This window comes from Cupressus sempervirens, chromosome 1 (genome assembly GCF_028749045.1).
Source record: "Cupressus sempervirens isolate cs-2001-9-10 chromosome 1, ASM2874904v1, whole genome shotgun sequence".
NCBI lineage: Eukaryota > Viridiplantae > Streptophyta > Pinopsida > Cupressales > Cupressaceae > Cupressus > Cupressus sempervirens.
This window is the reverse complement of record NC_143118.1, coordinates 20580721-20600129: the sequence shown is the minus strand read 5'-3', so window position 1 is coordinate 20600129 and position 19409 is coordinate 20580721. Positions and strand designations below refer to the sequence as shown.

Sequence of the window (19409 nt, the reverse complement as noted above, 5' to 3'; positions counted from 1 at the left end):
TGAAGCAAGATCTAGACAGCAGCATTGCATATATTGGAAATGCAAGGGGTTAAGAAAGGACCTGCATTCAGCTATTAGTGGCAGCTTTTGGTCTCCGCAGGGCTGCAATTTCAATTGAAGGCCTCATTGCTGCTGTTGGAAGGCCTGCATTCACATTAGAGACCAATTCATGCCCATTCTAAGTCAATCTTGGATCAGCATTGCAAAATACCAGGTTCTTGCATTTTAATAAATGAATGTGTACATTGAATGAGTTTGCGTACCCTTGCATATGTTTGCATAATAAATTATAGAAGAGTGAATTTGCAATTTACAATTTCTACGAATTGTCTTGCATCAAATTCTGAAAAAAACAAAAAGTATATACTTCCAAACAAAAAAAATTCTTTCTTCAGCACAGTTGAGTGTGAGCCAGCAGGGCTCATGACAGGTATCCTTAATACACACAAGATTTTATAAAAGCTACCAATGAATGTATGATGTGGCTTTAATTACTAGAATTGATTACAAGTCTGCATTTATCCCTTTGTATTTTGAACATACATGGGTGTTCTAATTAAATTATTCTTCTTTGTTGTAGGTTTTGCCAACTTTTGCCGTTCTGTTTCCATTTGGATTGACATCAAACTTGATGGAGGTTCCTGGCCTCCAGTGAGTATGTTGCAAGATCTTAGTTTATTGTGTGGTTACAAGGGAATGGGTAAAATCTCATTCCTTTTAGTTTTGAATTTGATTTCTTCTCTAATATTTTAGTTGGAATTATAAGTGATATTGGAATTGTTTGTGTACATAATTGTTACAGCTTTGAGCCAAGTCTTTTGTTGCATGGCCAGCAGTACTTGGAGGTTTATAAGCCACTTCCAACTAATTGCCATGTAAGTTGCCTGTCTTGTATGACCACATTTTAAAAAAAAATTACTAGACTAGTTTACGAAAATATTTCAAACGGCATATTGTGTTTTTAATTTCTTTAAAAAATTGCCTATAAACATTTCTGGCTTAGAAAAAAAGTAAATGATTTCACCAGACATTTATCTTATTGAAAACCACCCCTCTATATTTGTCGTATGTAACATATATGAGCTTTCTGAGGCATTTAAGGTAAATATTATTTAATTTCAAGATTGAGTTCTGTGGAGAAAAGACATAATATCAAAGTTCTACATAAGGATGAATATACTTGAGGTTGCATGTATGAAATTAGCTAACATTCAATAACTCTAGTTTATGGAGAGATTGACAATATGAGAACCTACTTCATGGGTTGTCATCAAAGTCAAAGTTCAAACAACATGGCTGACTCTGTGTCAGTTAGCCTCTTGTGCAATGTATCTCATCCTGCATATGAAGACCGCTTTTTTTTCCATAATCAGACTTTATAACATTAAAAACAACTGAATTCAAAACTTTTAGAAATAGAAACAGTGGCATCAGCTATGTAGAATTTGTCAGCACCACAATTCAATTCTGCAGATATGCGCTTAGTATCACAAAAAGAGGGTTGTTTCTGCATGTGAATGATCCACATCCTGAGGCCTGGGATGGTGGTGTAGAGGTATATTTTTTTAATAATGAACAGATAATAGAATACAATTCAGTTTACCTTTATATATATGAAAACATTAATATAGAACATAATGTTTTTCTATGTACCATGAATTGGTATAGTGCATGTAGTTGTGCAATGAACCATAAGACAGGGAATGATAATCTTCTTGATCACAAATTAAGGGGAGCATCCTAACTTATTCAGTTATTTGCCCAGGTGCTAGAGAACAGCAATGGTGATCTTGAGGACATGGAATAACCTTGTGTGTGCATATCTCCTTCTTTGGCACTTGAAGGTTGAACTAAAATATACATTTAAGAATAAGAAATATTAATTTCAATTAAAATTGGTTACAAAATGGTTTAATTCCAAAGGGTCAACGAGTGATACAACTTCCTCAATACTGCACTGAGTGTGTGGATGAAGGTATGACTTCTCTGTGCACTGGTGCAGCGGTGGTGTTCACTCATATTCTCCTGACCATGGTGGGCCACTAATACTGTTCTTCATGATAATAGAGTTGATGTTGGCATGTGATGTGTTCAGAACATTTTGACAGTGTACTGTTCTAGAAAGAGACAACTGGGCAGTGTCACTTTGACCGAGCCAACATAAGGGCTGCTAATCTAGGAAGTTAGGACGCGTCATATGGATCCATAAAGAGACAAATGGAATGATTTCAATCTGTGTATGACCATTTAAAAGGATGCGAATTTGAGGAGAGTCAATCCTAGTTGCACCAATCTAGGGATAGACAAGTAGGGGTTCAATGGTTTGGACAGATTTCCCAAGACATGAGTTAATTATTGAGCTTGTCTAAAGTTGATTAATAGCAGAATAGAGTATCTAGAAGCCTAACTGCTCAAAGTCAAATTGTTTATTGTTTTATGCGGTAGCATGTTCACGACTTGGATTGCACTCATATCACAAGGTTGCCTGAAACATATCCAAACTTTGGCACTATCTTAACTATGGTGTTGTTGGTAAATTCTATATTGTAGCCGATGGGTAGAATAGTATCCGAACGGGCGTGTGATGGTTGAGTCACCCCTTCGGGAAGTATATGTACACCGTCCGGAAGGGACTTTGGATCATTAGGAGAATGATTGTAATCATCATAATCATATTGTAAGCATTGAAGTGCATATTCCGTATATGAATAAAGTATCTGTTCTGTGTTATATCTTACTATACTACATGCGATAAGTATCCTTTTACCTTGTACGCTAAACAGGTGCTATTAGGAACCTAGCTTATTACAAGGTTTGACACTATTTGAACTCCAATTTCATCCAAAGTTAATAGCTTATTAGAATATTTTTAGTATCTTGCTTTATTTAGCTAGTTCTTCTAGAACTGTAGTTAATGGTTATTTAGGCTTTCTTTTTAGTTTGCTCATTCAGTTCTATTTATAGAAGTATTTATTAAAACAGCCTTGCTTTTTTGTTCATTCTATTATTAGCGTTTGTAAACTCTATTTGAGAGTTCATTGATAATATAATTATTTTCCCATTTTTAACAATTTTATGGTATTAGAGCAAATATTCTGGGAGATTTTTTTTTTGTAATCTATGTTTTTCAAAAACATGAAGAAAAATACTTTAATATTTTTTCATTTATTGGCAGTCTTCTACAAAACCCGAGTTAGGCCTTCACTACTAATTTGTGTGTTGGATCTATTAGTGTCATGTTTTGCTTGCTTCCTTTCTTGCGTTGTCAGTTTTTCGACTACTCGTGTGCTCTGGTGATCCCTCTATCTTTTCTAGCTCCCTCTCCCTGTTGGGCTTTCTGCTCACTGCAATTTTTGTTTCTTGTGCGTCTATTTTGCTGCATTTTATACCATTGGTCGTGTGAGAGTTTTCTTGACGGGATCCTTGCTTGGGGTTTTTCTTCACTAGTTGACTCCCAGTGTGTTTTTGCTTGCTTTTGAGGTCTGCTCAAGGTTGTTTTCTGTTGTTCTACTATTCCTTGGAGTGTTCTGCTTGGGATTCTCATTTGTTTCTGTTGCTTGGTGGAGTGCTCCGCCTTGTTTCAACTTTGTCTGACTGCTACCAGTTTTTCCACTACTATTCTTTGGAGTGTTCTGCTCGGGATTCTCATTTGTTTCTGTTGCTCGGTGGAGTGCTCCGTCCTGTTTGACCTTTGTCTGACTGCTGCTAGTTTTTCCAAAACTTGCTGCAATGTCGGATTCTAAAGGTGGGGAACCTGTGATGGAACCTATGGTCTGCTCCACTCCTCTCCTCACATACCAACTCATAAAACTTCCTGATGCCACACTCCATGAACTCCTAAAACGACTTCTGCAATTTTAACATGAGAATGCTGCCATGAAGGCTTTTGTATCAGACCTCACTGCCTTAGTCTCAAAGCTGATTACTGAAAATGTTGAGCTTCGTCAACTGCTTAATTCCAACATCTCACAAACCATGGCCAAAGAATCTGATATCTGCGAACGCAAAGCTAAACATACTAAACTATGTTCTTACCATGACAACTTCATTGCTGAAACTGATAAGAAAACACAGCATTGGGCATTAGTTTGTAGTATTGCTACCTCTGCACCCCTCTTTAGTGTTAAAGAGTTAGTTCAGGCTGGACTAACGGATGAGCTGGTTAGGTAGAGTGAGCTGAATCTGAGAATTCAGGGCTTCCCTCCCTCCTCCTCTGACCCCATCTCAAAAGGTCACTCATTCCTTAGAGAGCAGCTAGACATTATAGACATCACACTTGACAGGGCTTGGGTTGGCCATGACGACGCCCTCTTCATCTGATTCCTTTCTTTGGCTGACCTTCTTCGAACTCTTAGGGTGAGAGGGAAACTTTTTTCCCTTCCCAATAAGTTTTATCTTGACAAGGACCTCACTAGATCACAGGTGGTAGAGTTGAGACACTCCCAAGTACTGGTTTTGGAGGCTAGGCAGAATGGGAAGTGGGTTGTTGTCAGTAACCTCGAGGTTGTTATTCGGGATTCTTTTCCATCTAGATTGGAGTTGAGGTCATCCACCAAGGTCAAATGATGGTCGCAATTGCACTTGGGCATGACAAAGCCTCTCAGTGGCTCCCTGCATATCAATTGTTGGAACAACAATGGTACTTTATGGTCCTTTCCAAGTCTTTTTCAAGGCGCTCTTGGGCTCTGATGAGATTCTTCTTGTCATGTAGACTCATGAGAGCCTTGTTCCTAACATCTTTAGTTATTAGTGGGTGTTTGTTTTTAGGGATGAGGTTAGGTGTTTTGATGGGCTCAAGGGGTCTAGTGGGGTTGCTTGTTTGGTTAGAGACACCTCTTCAACACTATTTTCATGGTTTATTTTGACAATTTTGCAAGGTTCATGTGGATCCGCATTGGTTCGACGTCATATTATAGGGACATCTTCATTGCAGTGTGTTATTTTCTGCCAACTTCCTCTCACTATGCAATTCACAACATGAAGGGGGTGACCCCAATGAGGACCTTCTTGAGCACATCACCAAATTCTTGACCATGGGTGACATCATCATTTTGGAAGATTTTAAGCATGGAATAGAGACTTTCAAGTCCCCTTGTATGAGCTTGTGTATGATCTAGTTTGTACGACCGAATTGGATTTGGACACCTTGGGATTGTAGCACTTCTCTGAGGACAATCAAGGACCCCTCACTAGATATGGCCACCATCATCTATAGTTATGCAAGTCCTAAGACTTGGAGATCTTGAGTGGGCTTCCCTATTTTCCTAGTTATGATCTTTTCACTTGTTGGCCTTACTATGGCGACACAAGTGCTTCTGATTATGTTCTCTTTGGTGCTTCTTCCATCCCCTCCATCAGTCGATTCACCATCTCTTGCCTCCCCTTGAACGATCACGCCCTCCGTAGCCTCACCCTCAGAGTCTCCCCTACCCCTCAACTCTTCGCCCCCTCAACCCCTCTTGTGGTGACCCCCCTTACTTACACCTCCTTTTGCTTCATTGAGAGTGATCATGAGTCCTGCATTTTGTCACCACAAAATGTTGGTAACTGTCGTCGGTAGAAATTGTGTATCGGCCGACGGGTTCCTTCGGGAAAGTTCTTGTTATGTAGCCGACGGTGAATAGTTTGTAGCGGACATGATGTATCTGGCCGACGGATACCTTCGGGAAGGTTCGTCGGAAAGTATTTATAACCCCTTCGGGAAGCATTGTATTCATCTTATCATTATGATATCATATGAGAAAAGCATAATGTACTGTTGGCTTATGCGAATAATAATAGAAGTTCTGCTATTTGCTGTTCGGTATCCGTATCGATTTCCTGTGTGCTTTGCTTAATTAGTCCATACGGTAAACATTTGGCGCCGTTGCCTGATGGATCTGGCACGCAGGTAGGCGGAGATGAATTAAATGCCGAATCAGTTGAACAAAGACAAGAGTAAGCTAAAGCAAAAAGATGACATACGCGTTGCGCAGGAAAATTTAGTTTTGATTCAGCAGATAGAGCGTCGAAGGAGGTTTCAGAAGATTTTCGACGAAAGCAAGAGTGCGGAAGGATTGTTGAAGGAGACTCGACAACGGCTTGATTTGGTGGAAGAAGCAAGGGAGGAGTTTCTGAACCTGCATACACCACGGGAAGAGAATTCTGACGGAAGCAGATCGACTCGCACGACTCGGAGTGCAGAAGGAGCACGAGCGTGGAGTGACCTCTTCGTTCGAGATATACTTCCGGAACGGACAGCTACGGTTGACAAACCCTCTTCTTCACCAAACAGCGCGGAAGCAGAAAACTGCGCGGGTGTTGAAAACAGCGCGGAAGCAAAAAACAGCGCGGGTGTTGAAAACAGCGCGGAAGCAGAAAACAGCGCGGGTGTACAGAACAGCGCGGGTGTTCAGAATAGCGCAGGTGCTCAAAACAACGCGGGAGTGCAAAACAACCCAGGTACACAACAAAACCCTCGACATACAGTAATAATGGCAGGTCCGAAGGAAAAATTGCCTAAATTTGATGGTGATGAAGCAGTTGATCCCATTCGACATTGTAAAACATGTGAAACGATCTGGAGGGCGAATGGCATAACAGATACAAACGAATGAATCCGACAATTTCCCGCAACCCTACGGGGTGTTGCCATTGATTGGTTTACTGATGCCGATCCACAGAAATTAAATAGTTGGGATAACATTGAGGAGTTCATCGCAGAATTTCAACTTTTGCGTGATGACAATGAAATTGTCGCAGAGATATTCAATACCAAGCAAAAGAAGAATGAAACTGTACGGGTCTTTGCCAGGAGGTTGAAGGACTTAATCAGTAAGATGGAGAATAAGCCAGCTGACGGGTTACAGAAACGGTGGTTCATTGAAGGCCTTCACCCGAAGCTGCGGAAGAAGATGAAGATCGTGCCACCATCGACATACATTGAAGCTTACAACCGAACAATGAACCTCGAAAGTGACCAGAAGACAAAGAAGAAGAAGAAGACCAGCTCGTCGGATTCAGATGACGATGAGCCTTCAGGAGAAGATAGCAGCGATGATGACGAGGGAAGTAGCAAGAAAGTCCGTGCTCTCCAGAAGGACATGATGCGGATGATGAAAGAATTCAAAAACATGCACAAGGAAACTAAGGGCAGTGACCTATGGTGCACAGAATGTAAGAAAGAAGGCCATACGAAGGGATCCTGCCCGAAAGATCAATTTTGTGAAATCTGTCAGATCCTGGGACACTCGGTAAAGGAGTGCCCTTTCAATTTAAAAACAAGGCCACCGTAGCAAGTGTTCCTGTCACAGGAGGCATCCTCGTCAGGAGGGAACGGGAACACCAGTGGGGAAGGTGCCACATCAGGCGGATATAGAAATAACCGGCGCGGTCCAAACAACAACAACAGCAATAACAACAATGGTGGCAACAACAACAATGGGGGAAGAAGTCGAATTCAGTACGATGCGAATGGTCGGCCAATTGTTCAATGCCGCGCATGCAATTTGTGGGGTCATTTCGCCCGAGAGTGTACAACAGCGAACACATCGAAGTTGTTATGCAGATGGTGTGGACCTGGTGATCATGAAGATGCTAGGTGTCCGAAGTCGGGAGTAAACTTGATCACCGTCGAGACGAACGAAGAAGAGGTTTTGGCCATCACACGGAAGCAAGCAAAAGTGTACCCCGACCCGGCGGAAGAAAAGAAGAGACTGGAAGAAGCACGGGTAGAGATCCAGAAAGCAACACAGGCAGAAACGGCACACCTGAAGGACACGCCGAGTACTTCCGTACGGAACTGCGCAGAACAGAACATTGTCCGGCAAATTTTGCAAGCCGAGATACCTGTCAGGATAAGTGATCTGTTGCTCACTATGCCTCAGCTCCGATCGGCACTCACAAACATTGTTCCCGCTGCTCAACTACCAGGAGAACATGGAACAAAGGAAGAAAGTGGAGCAAGTACAGTGCACAAAAAGGAAAAGGAAAGTGGCGCAAGTGCAGAAGATCCGATGTTGTTAGCCCTCTCATCCGGACGCCATCCAGCAGTCGTCGAAATGGGAATTCTCGGGACTGTATTGACAGAAACAATTGTGGACGGAGGGTCCGGTGTCAATGTGTTGCCTGAAGACACTTGGAAAAAGTTGGGACAGCTGACATTATGGCCACCTACATTCCAGCTGCTAACGGCCGATCAACATGGAATCAAGCCATTGGGAGTCCTGACAGCACAACCAGTGACGATTGGAACACAACCGTTCCCGTTGGACTTTGTCGTAATCCCACTGAAGCGGAGGGGATATGATGCCATTCTGGGCCGGGGGTGGCTGATACAAGCCAAGGCAAAGCACGATTGGAAGAAAAATACTTTATCACTCGAAAGCAAAGGCCGGAAGTATGTCATTGATCTACACACTCAGATGGTTGGAGAAGAAGCTCTATCGTCGGATTTCGAAGGAGAAGATGATGAGAGGAGGCAGAGTATGGAACCCGATCAGGAGGGAGTCCTACGATTGGAAGGAGATGATGATCTGGATTCAGTAAATGGTCTTTACCACTGGCAGATAGAGGATTATGAGCTCTTTCCAAGTTGTAATATGCTAAGGATCGACGAAGGTAAGAAAGGAGGAAATGAATGTCCGAAGGAACACAGAGAAGCCGACGGAGGAAATGAATGTCTGAAGGAACATGGAGAAGCTGAAGGAAGAAATGAATGTCTGAAGGAACATGGAGAAGCCAAAGGAAGAAATGAATGTTCGAAGCAACATAGAGAAGCCGAAGAAGAAAACGCGGATATGACTGAAGCTGAAGGACAGAACATACAGTACGAACCGAAAAGAAGGAAAGATTCTACTGTACGATTGCGCAGGAAGAAAGTATTATGTCGAACCACAAATATAACAGAAAGGTACTGGCAGCAAGGAAGGCACATGATACGGTCTGCACAGGAAACAAAGCGAAAGGGTCTAATAAAAGTTGCAGCAGTACGGAGTGAAAGTGTTATTGACGGACAGAAGGGGCAGTTGACGGAGTCCATGGTACGGGGCTTTGGGAACAAACTGGGCGATATGGAGATGACACAGAACAAGCGTAGCAGGTTTCCACTCGGACAGTGGGTGTTGTACGAGGATCGGAATGAGATCAAACCAGGCAAGTTCAAAATTAAATGGGTCGGGCCGTACCAGATGAGGGAAGTAAGCAATAACAGAGCAATAAAACAGTGGATGCTAGACCGAAAGGAAGTATTCGATGTAGTGAAGAGGTCGAAGTTGAATGTCTGCAATGAAAGAAGTAACGCACCCCCGTGGACGAATAACTGAGAGAAGATTGTAAGTACTGTATATATGTAAATATTGTACATAATTGTTCCAGGAGTGAGATTTAAAAAAAAAAAAAAAAAAAAAAGAGAGAAGTGAAGTAAAGCACCATACGGTTTCTGGAAAGCACCGTACGGATTTTGAAGTGCCGTACGGTTTTCCAGAAGTGAAGTACGGATTTTGAAACTAAAGTACAGATTTTGAAGAGCACCGTACGGTTTTCCAGAACTAAAGTACGGATTTTGAAGAGCACCGTATAGTTTCCATCAGCAACGTACGGATTTCCATCAGCAAGGTACGCATTTTTTGTTTCCGTATGGTTTTTCATAGCAAGGTACTGATTTTATGTTGCCATACGATTTTCCATTGGCGAGACAATCCAAATTGCAGTAGGGTTTTTTAAGAATGTACGGATTTCATGTTGTCGTACGGTTTTTAAAGCCACCGTACGGATTTCATTACCACCGTACGGATTTTATTGCAACTGTACGGATTTCATTGTTATCATACGGATTTCATAGTAAGGGGCATTGTACGGTTTCCACAAGCACCGTATGGATTTCACAGTAAAAAAAAGATTGTCGTACGGTTCTCAATGTTTGAAGAATGGTGTACGGCTTTTCAAATAAATTAATTGTACGGGCTCTCAAGAGGCTGCTGTACGGATTTTTGGAGGAAGATACCGTACGGCTTGTTATAAGCTTGTGTTTCGTACGGATTTTAAAGCACATATATTAAGCATACGGATTTAGAGCCATTTTTTTGTATGGATTTTTAAAGAAAAGCAGCGTACGGAAATTGCAGCTAGGAATGCGAGGTGATTGTACAGATTTTCCAAGCATATCATGTGTAGGGATTTGGATTGCAAGACTACAAATTTTGAAGAGTGGGGTTTTTGCATACGGATTTCATCACAAAAGGGTGACAGGAGGTTTTGTATAAAAAAAAAAAAAAAAAAAAACGTCGACAAATCGAGAATGCTCAGAATGAGTATCAGATGATACCATAGGGAAGAGGAAGAATCAGCGATTGCCAGAAAGAGTGTAGAATCGGCAGAAAATGACAGAAATGGTGTGTTCTGTGCAGTTTTGTGTGGGTTTCACAGTGCTAAATTGGTGTTGGCGGCGAGGGGCGCTGCCCCTCGACCCCGCCGGGCTGGACCCCCAGTCGTGGGAGTCTGACCAGTGAGAAGATTTGGAGTTGCGGCAGGCATGGAGTGTCTGTGTATCAGAGGCACTGAGAGTAGGTGTTGGCCATGAGGCTGTCTTGGTGGATGTGTAGAGAGCTCGGGAGGAGCTGATCATCCAGTTGGAGGCAATGCAGCGACACTTGGTTCAGTGTACTTGGCATTGGAAGGCAGAAAGCGGCACAGGTGGCTATCAGGGTCAGATGTCAGATTGGCTAAGGTGACAGTGTTGGGTTAGTCATTATATTTTGGTTGTTGATTTGTCTCAGAGATTTTGTAATAGTCGTCGGGAGATGACTTTTCTTTTTTGGGGGGAATGATGTCGTCGGTAGAAATTGTGTATCGGCCGACGGGTCCCTTCGGAAAGGAAATTGTGTATCGGCCGACGGGTTCCTTCGGGAAAGTTCTTGTTATGTAGCCGACGGTGAATAGTTTGTAGCGGACATGATGTATCTGGCCGACGGATACCTTCGGGAAGGTTCATCGGAAAGTATTTATAACCCCTTCGGGAAGCATTGTATTCATCTTATCATTATGATATCATATGAGAAAAGCATAATGTACTGTTGGCTTATGCGAATAATAATAGAAGTTCTGCTATTTGCTGTTCGGTATCCATATCGATTTCCTGTGTGCTTTGCTTAATTAGTCCATACGGTAAACAGTAACAACACGAAACTTTTCCAAGCTAGTTTCACGTATCTCTAAGTTTGAATTGATATTCAATTGTTTAATGTTGATCGATCAAACGATTTCAATTCGTATATCAAATTGTTTTACTGAAGTCTCTTGTCAAGTCTTTTTCGTTTTGCTTCCGGTCGAGCCTTTGCTTGATTTTTGAGGCCTTCATCATCTTTTTCTTTGTTTTTAAGTTTGCATTTGTTGGCTTTAGTTCTTTGATTTTGCTCATGTCATGGCTTTCGGTTTTCCCTTCGATTTAATCTAACCTAAAGCGTCATTGGAGTTGTCAATCAAGAGATATGGTCGTTTTAGTGTCTCAAAAGTGGACCTTTTTAGTGCAACAACACGAATAAAAAATATCATGTTATATTTACAATTTGACATTCACTTTTTGAAAAATATAACTTAAATTCACTTTATGTTTTGTTTTTAAGTTACTTAATCATTTAAATTTTTCACTTAAAGTAACTATAGTGCACTTTATGTTATAATTTTAAGTTGAGTTACTTCTTGATTTTTCACTTAAAGTCACTATATAAACTATATAGTTTCAGTTTAATTTTTTATTTTTAAATTAAATGCTCATTTAAATTTTACTTTATAAATGATATTTATGTGTTATATTTTTAATATGATAGATAAATATGGTTTATGTCCCATTATAGTAACATTTTAATGAAATTAAATGGATATATGTTTGTTAAATGACTTAACTCATCAAAAGTGGACATTTTACATGTCACTGCATATAAAGTTCAACTTATAAGCATAGCACTATCAAAAGTGGACCTTTTTGGTGTCGTTAAATCAAAAGTGGACCTTTTGTGTCATTGCATTAAAAAAGTGAGATACAACTTAAAATATGCCTTGCACTCCAAAAGGTCCGATTTTGACCATATGCATGTTTTAAAATGAGTTAGTCACTCCAAAAGGTCTGATTTTCTTTGTTGAGAGTTTTTAAAATATGCAAGTCACTTCAAAATGTCTGATTTTGATCAAAAGCATATTTTAAAACATGCATATCACCCCAAAAGGTCCTATTTTGGAAGAACACATGCATTCGCTCTCCAAGAACCCGATTTTGCTCATTGTGAGAGATTTACTTGGTGGATTTGCATAAAATCTTTCCCATGAGGGTTGTTTTTACTTGGCAATGGTTTTTCTAACATCAAGAATGGATTTATCATGCTGAGAATCATTTTTGGAAGCTCTTTCCTAGGGCACGTTTTTGGAAATAACTCCAAATGGATCCATTTTTGACCCACGTTTTTGCACAATGATGAATTGATTTGGTGTTTTGTGGTGATTGCATTGCATATTGATGCATGTTTTGACCTTTAATGATCAAAACATTTTGATCATGCTTCTTGGTGAAATACCTTTTTGACCAAAAACGTCCCACAAGCATGAGCATCCAAAAATGTTGGATTATGGAGCATGAATAGGGCAGGTTTTGGCATCTTTTAATAAGAACTCCTTTTTTTCTACCCTCTCCCATTTGAATTTGCAAAGTTGGAAAAAGTCTAAGTGTTTTGAAGACATTTTCAACATTGGAACATCTTTTTCCTTCATTTTTTGCACTTAATCTTCATGTAAGTGGACTTATTCTTTCTTTCTATTTAATTTGTGCTTATCTTGCTGATTTTATGCACATTATTGCTTGATGATTGCCACTTGTTGAAATCAATGCCATGGAAAGTGCATTTTTCCTTTAAAAATGAAAAAATTGTTCATTTTCTTATTTTTGGTTTATCCCCAATTTCCAAATTCGAATTTGTGTGTTGAAGTGCATTGCATCTTGACATGTTTTACTCACTCTCCAAAGATACGTTCTTCTTTTGAGTTTTTGTGTTTTGTGTTTGCTTGTCAGTTTTCTCCACTTTGGAGAAGTTATAAGTTCTTTCCCAAGATCTTGTTGTTTCACTTCATGTGAAAGCATCATATCATGTTTCACTTTCATCTTCCATGTCACAACACTTCGCATCTCATCCGAAAAATGTAATTATATGTTTTCCATCTCATTCACCATCTACACATACATGTAATTCCATTTTCCGTTTCCATTTTCACTCATCTCACTTTCTGCATTCACTCGCATGACACTTTTACATGAAAAGGCTTATGTGTAATTGCATTTCAAAACACCGATTTTTGACTTAAAGTTGGTTTTTGAAAAGTCAAAAATGTCATATGCATGTTTTCCCATGCACTTTGACTTCACCTTTTCACCTAAGACGACTATAAAGTTCATTTTACCTTAAACTTCATTCCATTTTCACCTCTCCATATGCATTCACGACTCCATGAGCAAATACATGCTTTTCCATTTTTCGCATCTTTCCATGCTTTGCACCTCATCTTCCATTCGCACTTACATGTAAAAGCTCGTCCACCATTTGCCTTCACATTCCATCTCATCCTTCATCCCTTGTTACATGTTGCACTTACATGTAATCATTTTTCATGCAATAACGTCTTGAAAACCCTAAGTCACATTTTGGAAATCAGCAATCTCAATTTGCACGCATTCCCATGCACCAAGCATTGCACTTTGAAAAAAAAGGAGTTATAGGTGTTGATGGAAAGTTATTCCAAGTTTACATCCAAACATCGTCAAGAAGGTTTTCGAAGTGTTAGAGATTCCAAAATGTGTCAATCTACAAATGAGAATTCACAACACACTGTGATTATCAAGGTGAATGCAGTGGCACAAAATACAAGAACTCCCAATCCTGTTATCATCCAGAATAGCATCGCCAAGTACAAGGCCTTTCAGGACAATCCCTAGGATTGTTTCAATTCTCTTCCGTCTTTCTTCTTCTTTTTCTTTCATGTTTGTAATTGAAGAGGATGTATTACATGAAGATGTGTAATTACACGTAATGCAAGTTGCATGCGCAGTTGCATGTAGCCCTACATTTTCTCTTTTAGTTAGACTAGTTTAAAGTTGGTTGAGTTGCTCCCACTTTTTCCTCTACCTTTTTCTCAACTCCTATGCTTCTAGAAAGGAGTGACCCCTCATTGTAAGATCATCTTTATCTTTATGCAATAGAGCTCTGAAGAAATTGTGTCAGCAGAACTTTGTTTGTGTAGCACTATTTTGAGAGAAAAGTGAATGCAAAGGAGCATTTGAGACTTAACTTTGATTAAGTGAGATTGTTATTTGTGTGAGTTATAAGCTTTATTAATAATTCATCTAAGTTATCTTGTATTCTTAATAATTGTATCTTATGAATTGAATATAAAAGTGTTGAGAAGCGATTGGAGTCAGAGCTTTGGCCAGGAGCAATTGTGGAAATATATAGCTAGAAGCTTTGTCTATAGCTTATACTTCTTTCTTAATTTGCAAAATAGTTAAGTTATTCTTACTTTTAGGAGTCTTTGTGCCCTAATTGTAAAACTTTTTATATAGAAGTACGACCAGACTTAGAGCCAAACTGGTACATTTTCAACTAGCTTTTGAGTTAGTGAAGGTTTATCGGTATCACTATTTTCAGCTCTTGATAGAAGTGTACTTCGAGATTCACCCTGCCCATTACTCGCTCCACGAGTAATTGTATTCTTTTTTGAAAGATAAGAATAAAGGATATTGGTAACACCCATTTTGTAAAATCTTTTGACTTCTTGCTTACCTTGAGTTGATCCAAGGAACAGTGAGGAGGGGGAGCCTTCCCTTTAAGGTAGGAGAGACTCTGTCTCACACACTATGGTTGGTTATCCTATTTTGCGACGGGATTTTTACCCAAAATTGTCGGTTGCAAAATATCCACCTAACAATGACCTCTTTGTCCACCACCTTAGACGTCTCTTGCCCCAGGACTCAATCCTTCACTAATTTTTGGGATGCTTCCTCCATGTTTTCTTTACTCTCTATTCCCCACCACTTCCTCCCTCTCTCATAGCCCAACTTGCCCCATGAATCAGTGTTTTGACAAGGACAAGTCCTTTCATTGCTCAGTTCGCTTGGCTTTCTCCACCCTTTCCCCCTCATTTGTCCAGTTGAGACTCAGCTACCGTCACAAGAAGTAGACGTACTTCTTGATGCAGTATAGATCCTTGCCTCTGTAGCTCTTTTGGCACACCTTGCTCCCCCACCACCCTCCCCACTCTCCCTTTGGATCACAACTCCCTTGTTTCTCACACACCCACTCTTTATGATATCCCTGATTAGTCCCCTCTTCACCTCACCCTACACCTCCTTGCCACATCTTCGCCTTCTATCATGTCCTCTTTCTAGCAACATGACTTCTATAGTAGATTTGCCTATCATTGACTCTTATAGGCAAATGATTTTGGAGAGAGAGTCATCCTGTTGCCGGATGATTGCATTTTGCTCTCAGAGAATTATAATTAATCTTACATCTAGTAAGTGGGGCCTACTTGTTCTAATGTTGAATTGAGATTGCACTTTTAATTTTATAAAGTTATTTAATAATAAAGTGCATTATAATAAGATATTATAAAAGACGTTTCTAGAAGCTTCCAGTGACTTCCTAAAAAAATGAATAAATAGAGGGCAGGAGGCACCCATTTGAACAAGCGATTTTGTGGATTTAACTTCTATTCATATTGAAGCAATTTGTAGTCTCTGGTCTGCAAATTTCCATTAGGTCTTTGGGAACGAAAACTCCCTTGGATCTGCATAACTGAGGAGGTGAGATATCTTCTGAAGGGTTGCACATTGGAGGTGGTCTTCAGCCATTTCATGTTGGGCTTATTTGCGTATTCAGATTGTTTGAAGGGTGACGACTTCTTGGAGTTCTAAGGTGGGATACTTGTATCATTTTTCATCGGATGATCTGCAAGAGACAAATTTAAGTTGTCCATTACACATAGATGGTATAGAACTGAAGAATCTGAAGAGAAGTGGGGGAGCACTTCTTGGATACCAATCCCTCATATCCGTTCCCGAACTTCATGCCAAGTAATGCGATATCATCCTAAAACCCAGGCGAATCAGCTCTACCAAAAAGGGGGTCACCGTATTGCAAGCTGGAAATTATAAATAAAAATCGCATAAGTTGTACAAATACGGCAGCAAGGGCAGACAGGTTCCGATCATCTTCAGCGTAGGGTTCAGTCCGAGCCATTTCCATCATTTTTAGGGAGCAATTATAATAAACAACTGAAGCATCCTTGTACAAATCCATATGGCAGTGATATTACTTCAGCAACATCAGTATTCACGCAGGCTGTGGAAGGCAGGCTATAAACAGTCCTGAGTCTTCATTCGAACTCCATCATTCAAACCAGTAGGATTTGCAGTCGGGCTTAGAAAGGTGTGGCCTTGGAGTGCATGCACATGACAACCCATGGGGGATGACAATTCCAGGTTTTTTTGATATTGCTTTAATTGTATATGTTTGGCTCTTACAGTCCTGACGCTGTTATTTTTAATTGGATTACTATAAAAAGACATGCTATTATCATTAGAACTTGTAACAGATCTATCCTCGAATACAAAGTACAATAAGATTTACTGAATATTGTTGGAGCTACTATTATTCATTGTAATAATTACATCCATCTTATTTGGTAAATTTGTTTAAGACATCACAATCTTACACATTTAACGGTTGCATGTCAAGTATTTGACGAATTGCCACAGTTCAGTATTGCTTCCTTTAATGATCCTTATAATAAGGGTCATCTCACCTTCTCCAACATCAGTGAGGCAATTAAATGCATGAACAATAGTAGGATAGTGAATGAGGAAGGGTTCCAAGCAGAGCTCTTCAAGCTTGGTATTACAGTTTTGGGCTTCTTTCTCACTGTGCTCTGTAATAGAGTGGTTTGCATTGGCTTTCTTGACTCTTGGTCGCAACATTATCTATCCATTTCATACATCTAGGTTGGTCTGTAATGCCCCCATTTTTAGCAGGTTCTTGCAGTTGGCTAGGTCAATTCACCGTCATGACCCTCGTGAGCTGGCAGTAGGATTTGAGGGTCTCAGTTATGTGGTTATAGGCTTTCCAGCAGCCTATGGTGTGTTTTGGCTTTATTTGAGGGACTTCCTATTTATAGCAAGTCAAACTATTGGTTCCGATGAGCTCAATTGAGTTAGAGTTGTGTGATGCTCACAATTTTTATTTCGAGCTTCTAGTTTGGGCTCCAAGAATCTTGGAGGAAGCATCTATTTATAGTAAGTCACCTCGCCAAGTTCATTCGTCGTCTTTCATCATCAAGATCACTTTGGTGTTGTCAGATTTTGATTCTGATGCTTCTTCAGTTTTTTTCGCAAGATGGGTGAATTATTATTCTTATTCATCTAAATACACTGAGGTTGTTATTTTGTTGGTGTTGCTGGTTGGTCACCTCAGTATCATAGCTCGTTGGAACCGAGACAAAAAAATTTTAATCGTCGGAATAACAAACAATGGCCTTGCGTGTCAAAATGTTAAGTTATGGTGGAAAAGGTCATTTTTGGAGCCAAAAGCAATTAATAAATAATTTTAATGACACTTCATTATATTTTAATGTGGTGTAAGTGGAGTTCTTTGGGGAAACTGGTGCCATTTGGAGATTATAAATATGAGGACATTTGACAAGAAAAATATTCAATTATTTGATTATCTTATTTGCTTTTGTTGTCTTTGTGACATTTCTGAGTCTGGAGTTTACACCCTTGCTGAAGGATAAAGGTTTGGATTGCCTGGTAATTCACAGCTGAAGTATTGTGAATTATACTGAGGATTAATCTTGCAAGCTGTGCTGAGGTAAACAATTTGCCATTTCTCCTACTGTCATTTACTATGTGTAAGGAGATCCATATTGCCAGAGATTATTGTGTTTGTTTATACGGAGAATTTATTCAAATCTGATACCAACCTGCAATGGCATTAGAGGGGTTCGATCTGGACATTTATTTTGCTATCATCTTCATTTGGGATATCAAATTTAATTGCAATACTCAGGTCTGAAATGTTATTTTCAAATCCGGCAATCACTCCTCAAGGTTGTGTTCATTCCAGAGCTGCCGTTTGCTGAATTGGGAGCTAGCATTAATTTCCAGAAGTGCTGCATTTCATCTGCAGGCAAGGCGCATTCATATCTCAGCCTGCAATTAGTATTCCTGCCCATACGTTGGGAGTTTGCTATTTTCTAGGAGCTCGGCAATCAGTTGAGGAGCTGCAATATTTATCTGGAAGCCTGCATTAAAAACTAAGGGTCTGCAAATTAGTTACAGGTTTGCGCACTTGGTAGTTTAATTCTGTAAATTGGTTTTAGTGTTGGCAATCAAGCTGGAAATATATTACAAACAGCGTTGGAAGCATACAAACATGCATAATCATCTCTATTGAGGCACAATTGTACAATCATCATGTTTGGGGCACATAGCAGGTTCCTCTAAAATCATATTTGAAATTTGAAAACTGTTCTTTTAATAGTTGTTATGGTCATTTTGAAATTATGAAGTAAAAGTATTACTGTTGTGAATTCTTGGCATTTAGTTTCAGTAATTTTATATGAATGTATTTAGATATGTTATATATCATAAAACCATAAAAGCAAAATGTATTCCAAAACCATAATAGAAGCACTCCTTGGATGGGTGTCAAGTATCAAGTGCCAAATCTCTAAATTGCCAAGAAATTAGAGTTGTTAAAGTCATAATCCAAGCAGGGTTATTACACAGCCTCAAACCCTGACATCTATTGGACCATCATGGTTGCAAATACATTTGTCAAACTCTATGGCACCATGTTGAACACTATCTTACCTAGGGAGCTTGATTGACGACACTGCTGGGTTAGGGAAGAGACCGGTATTCGTACAGATTTTGAGACCATGGACTGTATTCTGACTTTGTGGACTATTATTGAGGAGTCTCGACACCACTCGACGAAAGTCTATTACTGCTTTGTAAACTTTCGCGAAGACTTTGATTATGTTCCTCAAGCATCTCTCTTCCGAAGATTTAGGGCCATTGGGGTTTCAGAGACCCTTTTGATTGATGGAATTATTGTCATTGATGTCAAAAGGGCAAAGAAGAATTGTCATTGATGGTTATATGAATATTGAATGATACAAAATGTGCATGAGAAATTGGTATCAGAACCGGTTCCTTCTATAAATCCTAACTACTTGAAGATAGATCTATTAAGCACACATGGGAAAAAGGAAAGGAAATAAGGGAAAAGGAAATTTGAAGAAGAACATTAATAACAATACACCAACTGGTAGAGTTGAAGTGATTGATAATGAATTCCTTGAAAAAGGTGATGACTCTCTATATAGTGATG

The 19409-nt window shown here is 39.7% G+C and overlaps 1 protein-coding gene across 23 annotated transcripts in view; it reads left to right on the top strand.

Annotated features, from left to right (window-relative positions):
* Nucleotides 1-19409, top strand: part of ECH2 (enoyl-CoA hydratase 2) — a 203669-nt gene that overhangs the window by 65126 nt on the left and 119134 nt on the right. For 20 of the 23 annotated variants that reach the window (XM_089816101.1, XM_089816085.1, XM_089816097.1 and 17 more), the window contains 2 exons: nt 581-651; nt 803-875. The exons of the other annotated variants lie outside the window; for them this stretch is intronic. In XM_089816101.1, coding sequence (XP_089672227.1) covers nt 581-651; nt 803-875 — 144 coding nt within the window. The remainder of the gene's footprint in view (nt 1-580; nt 652-802; nt 876-19409) is intronic. 23 annotated transcript variants of the gene reach the window in all.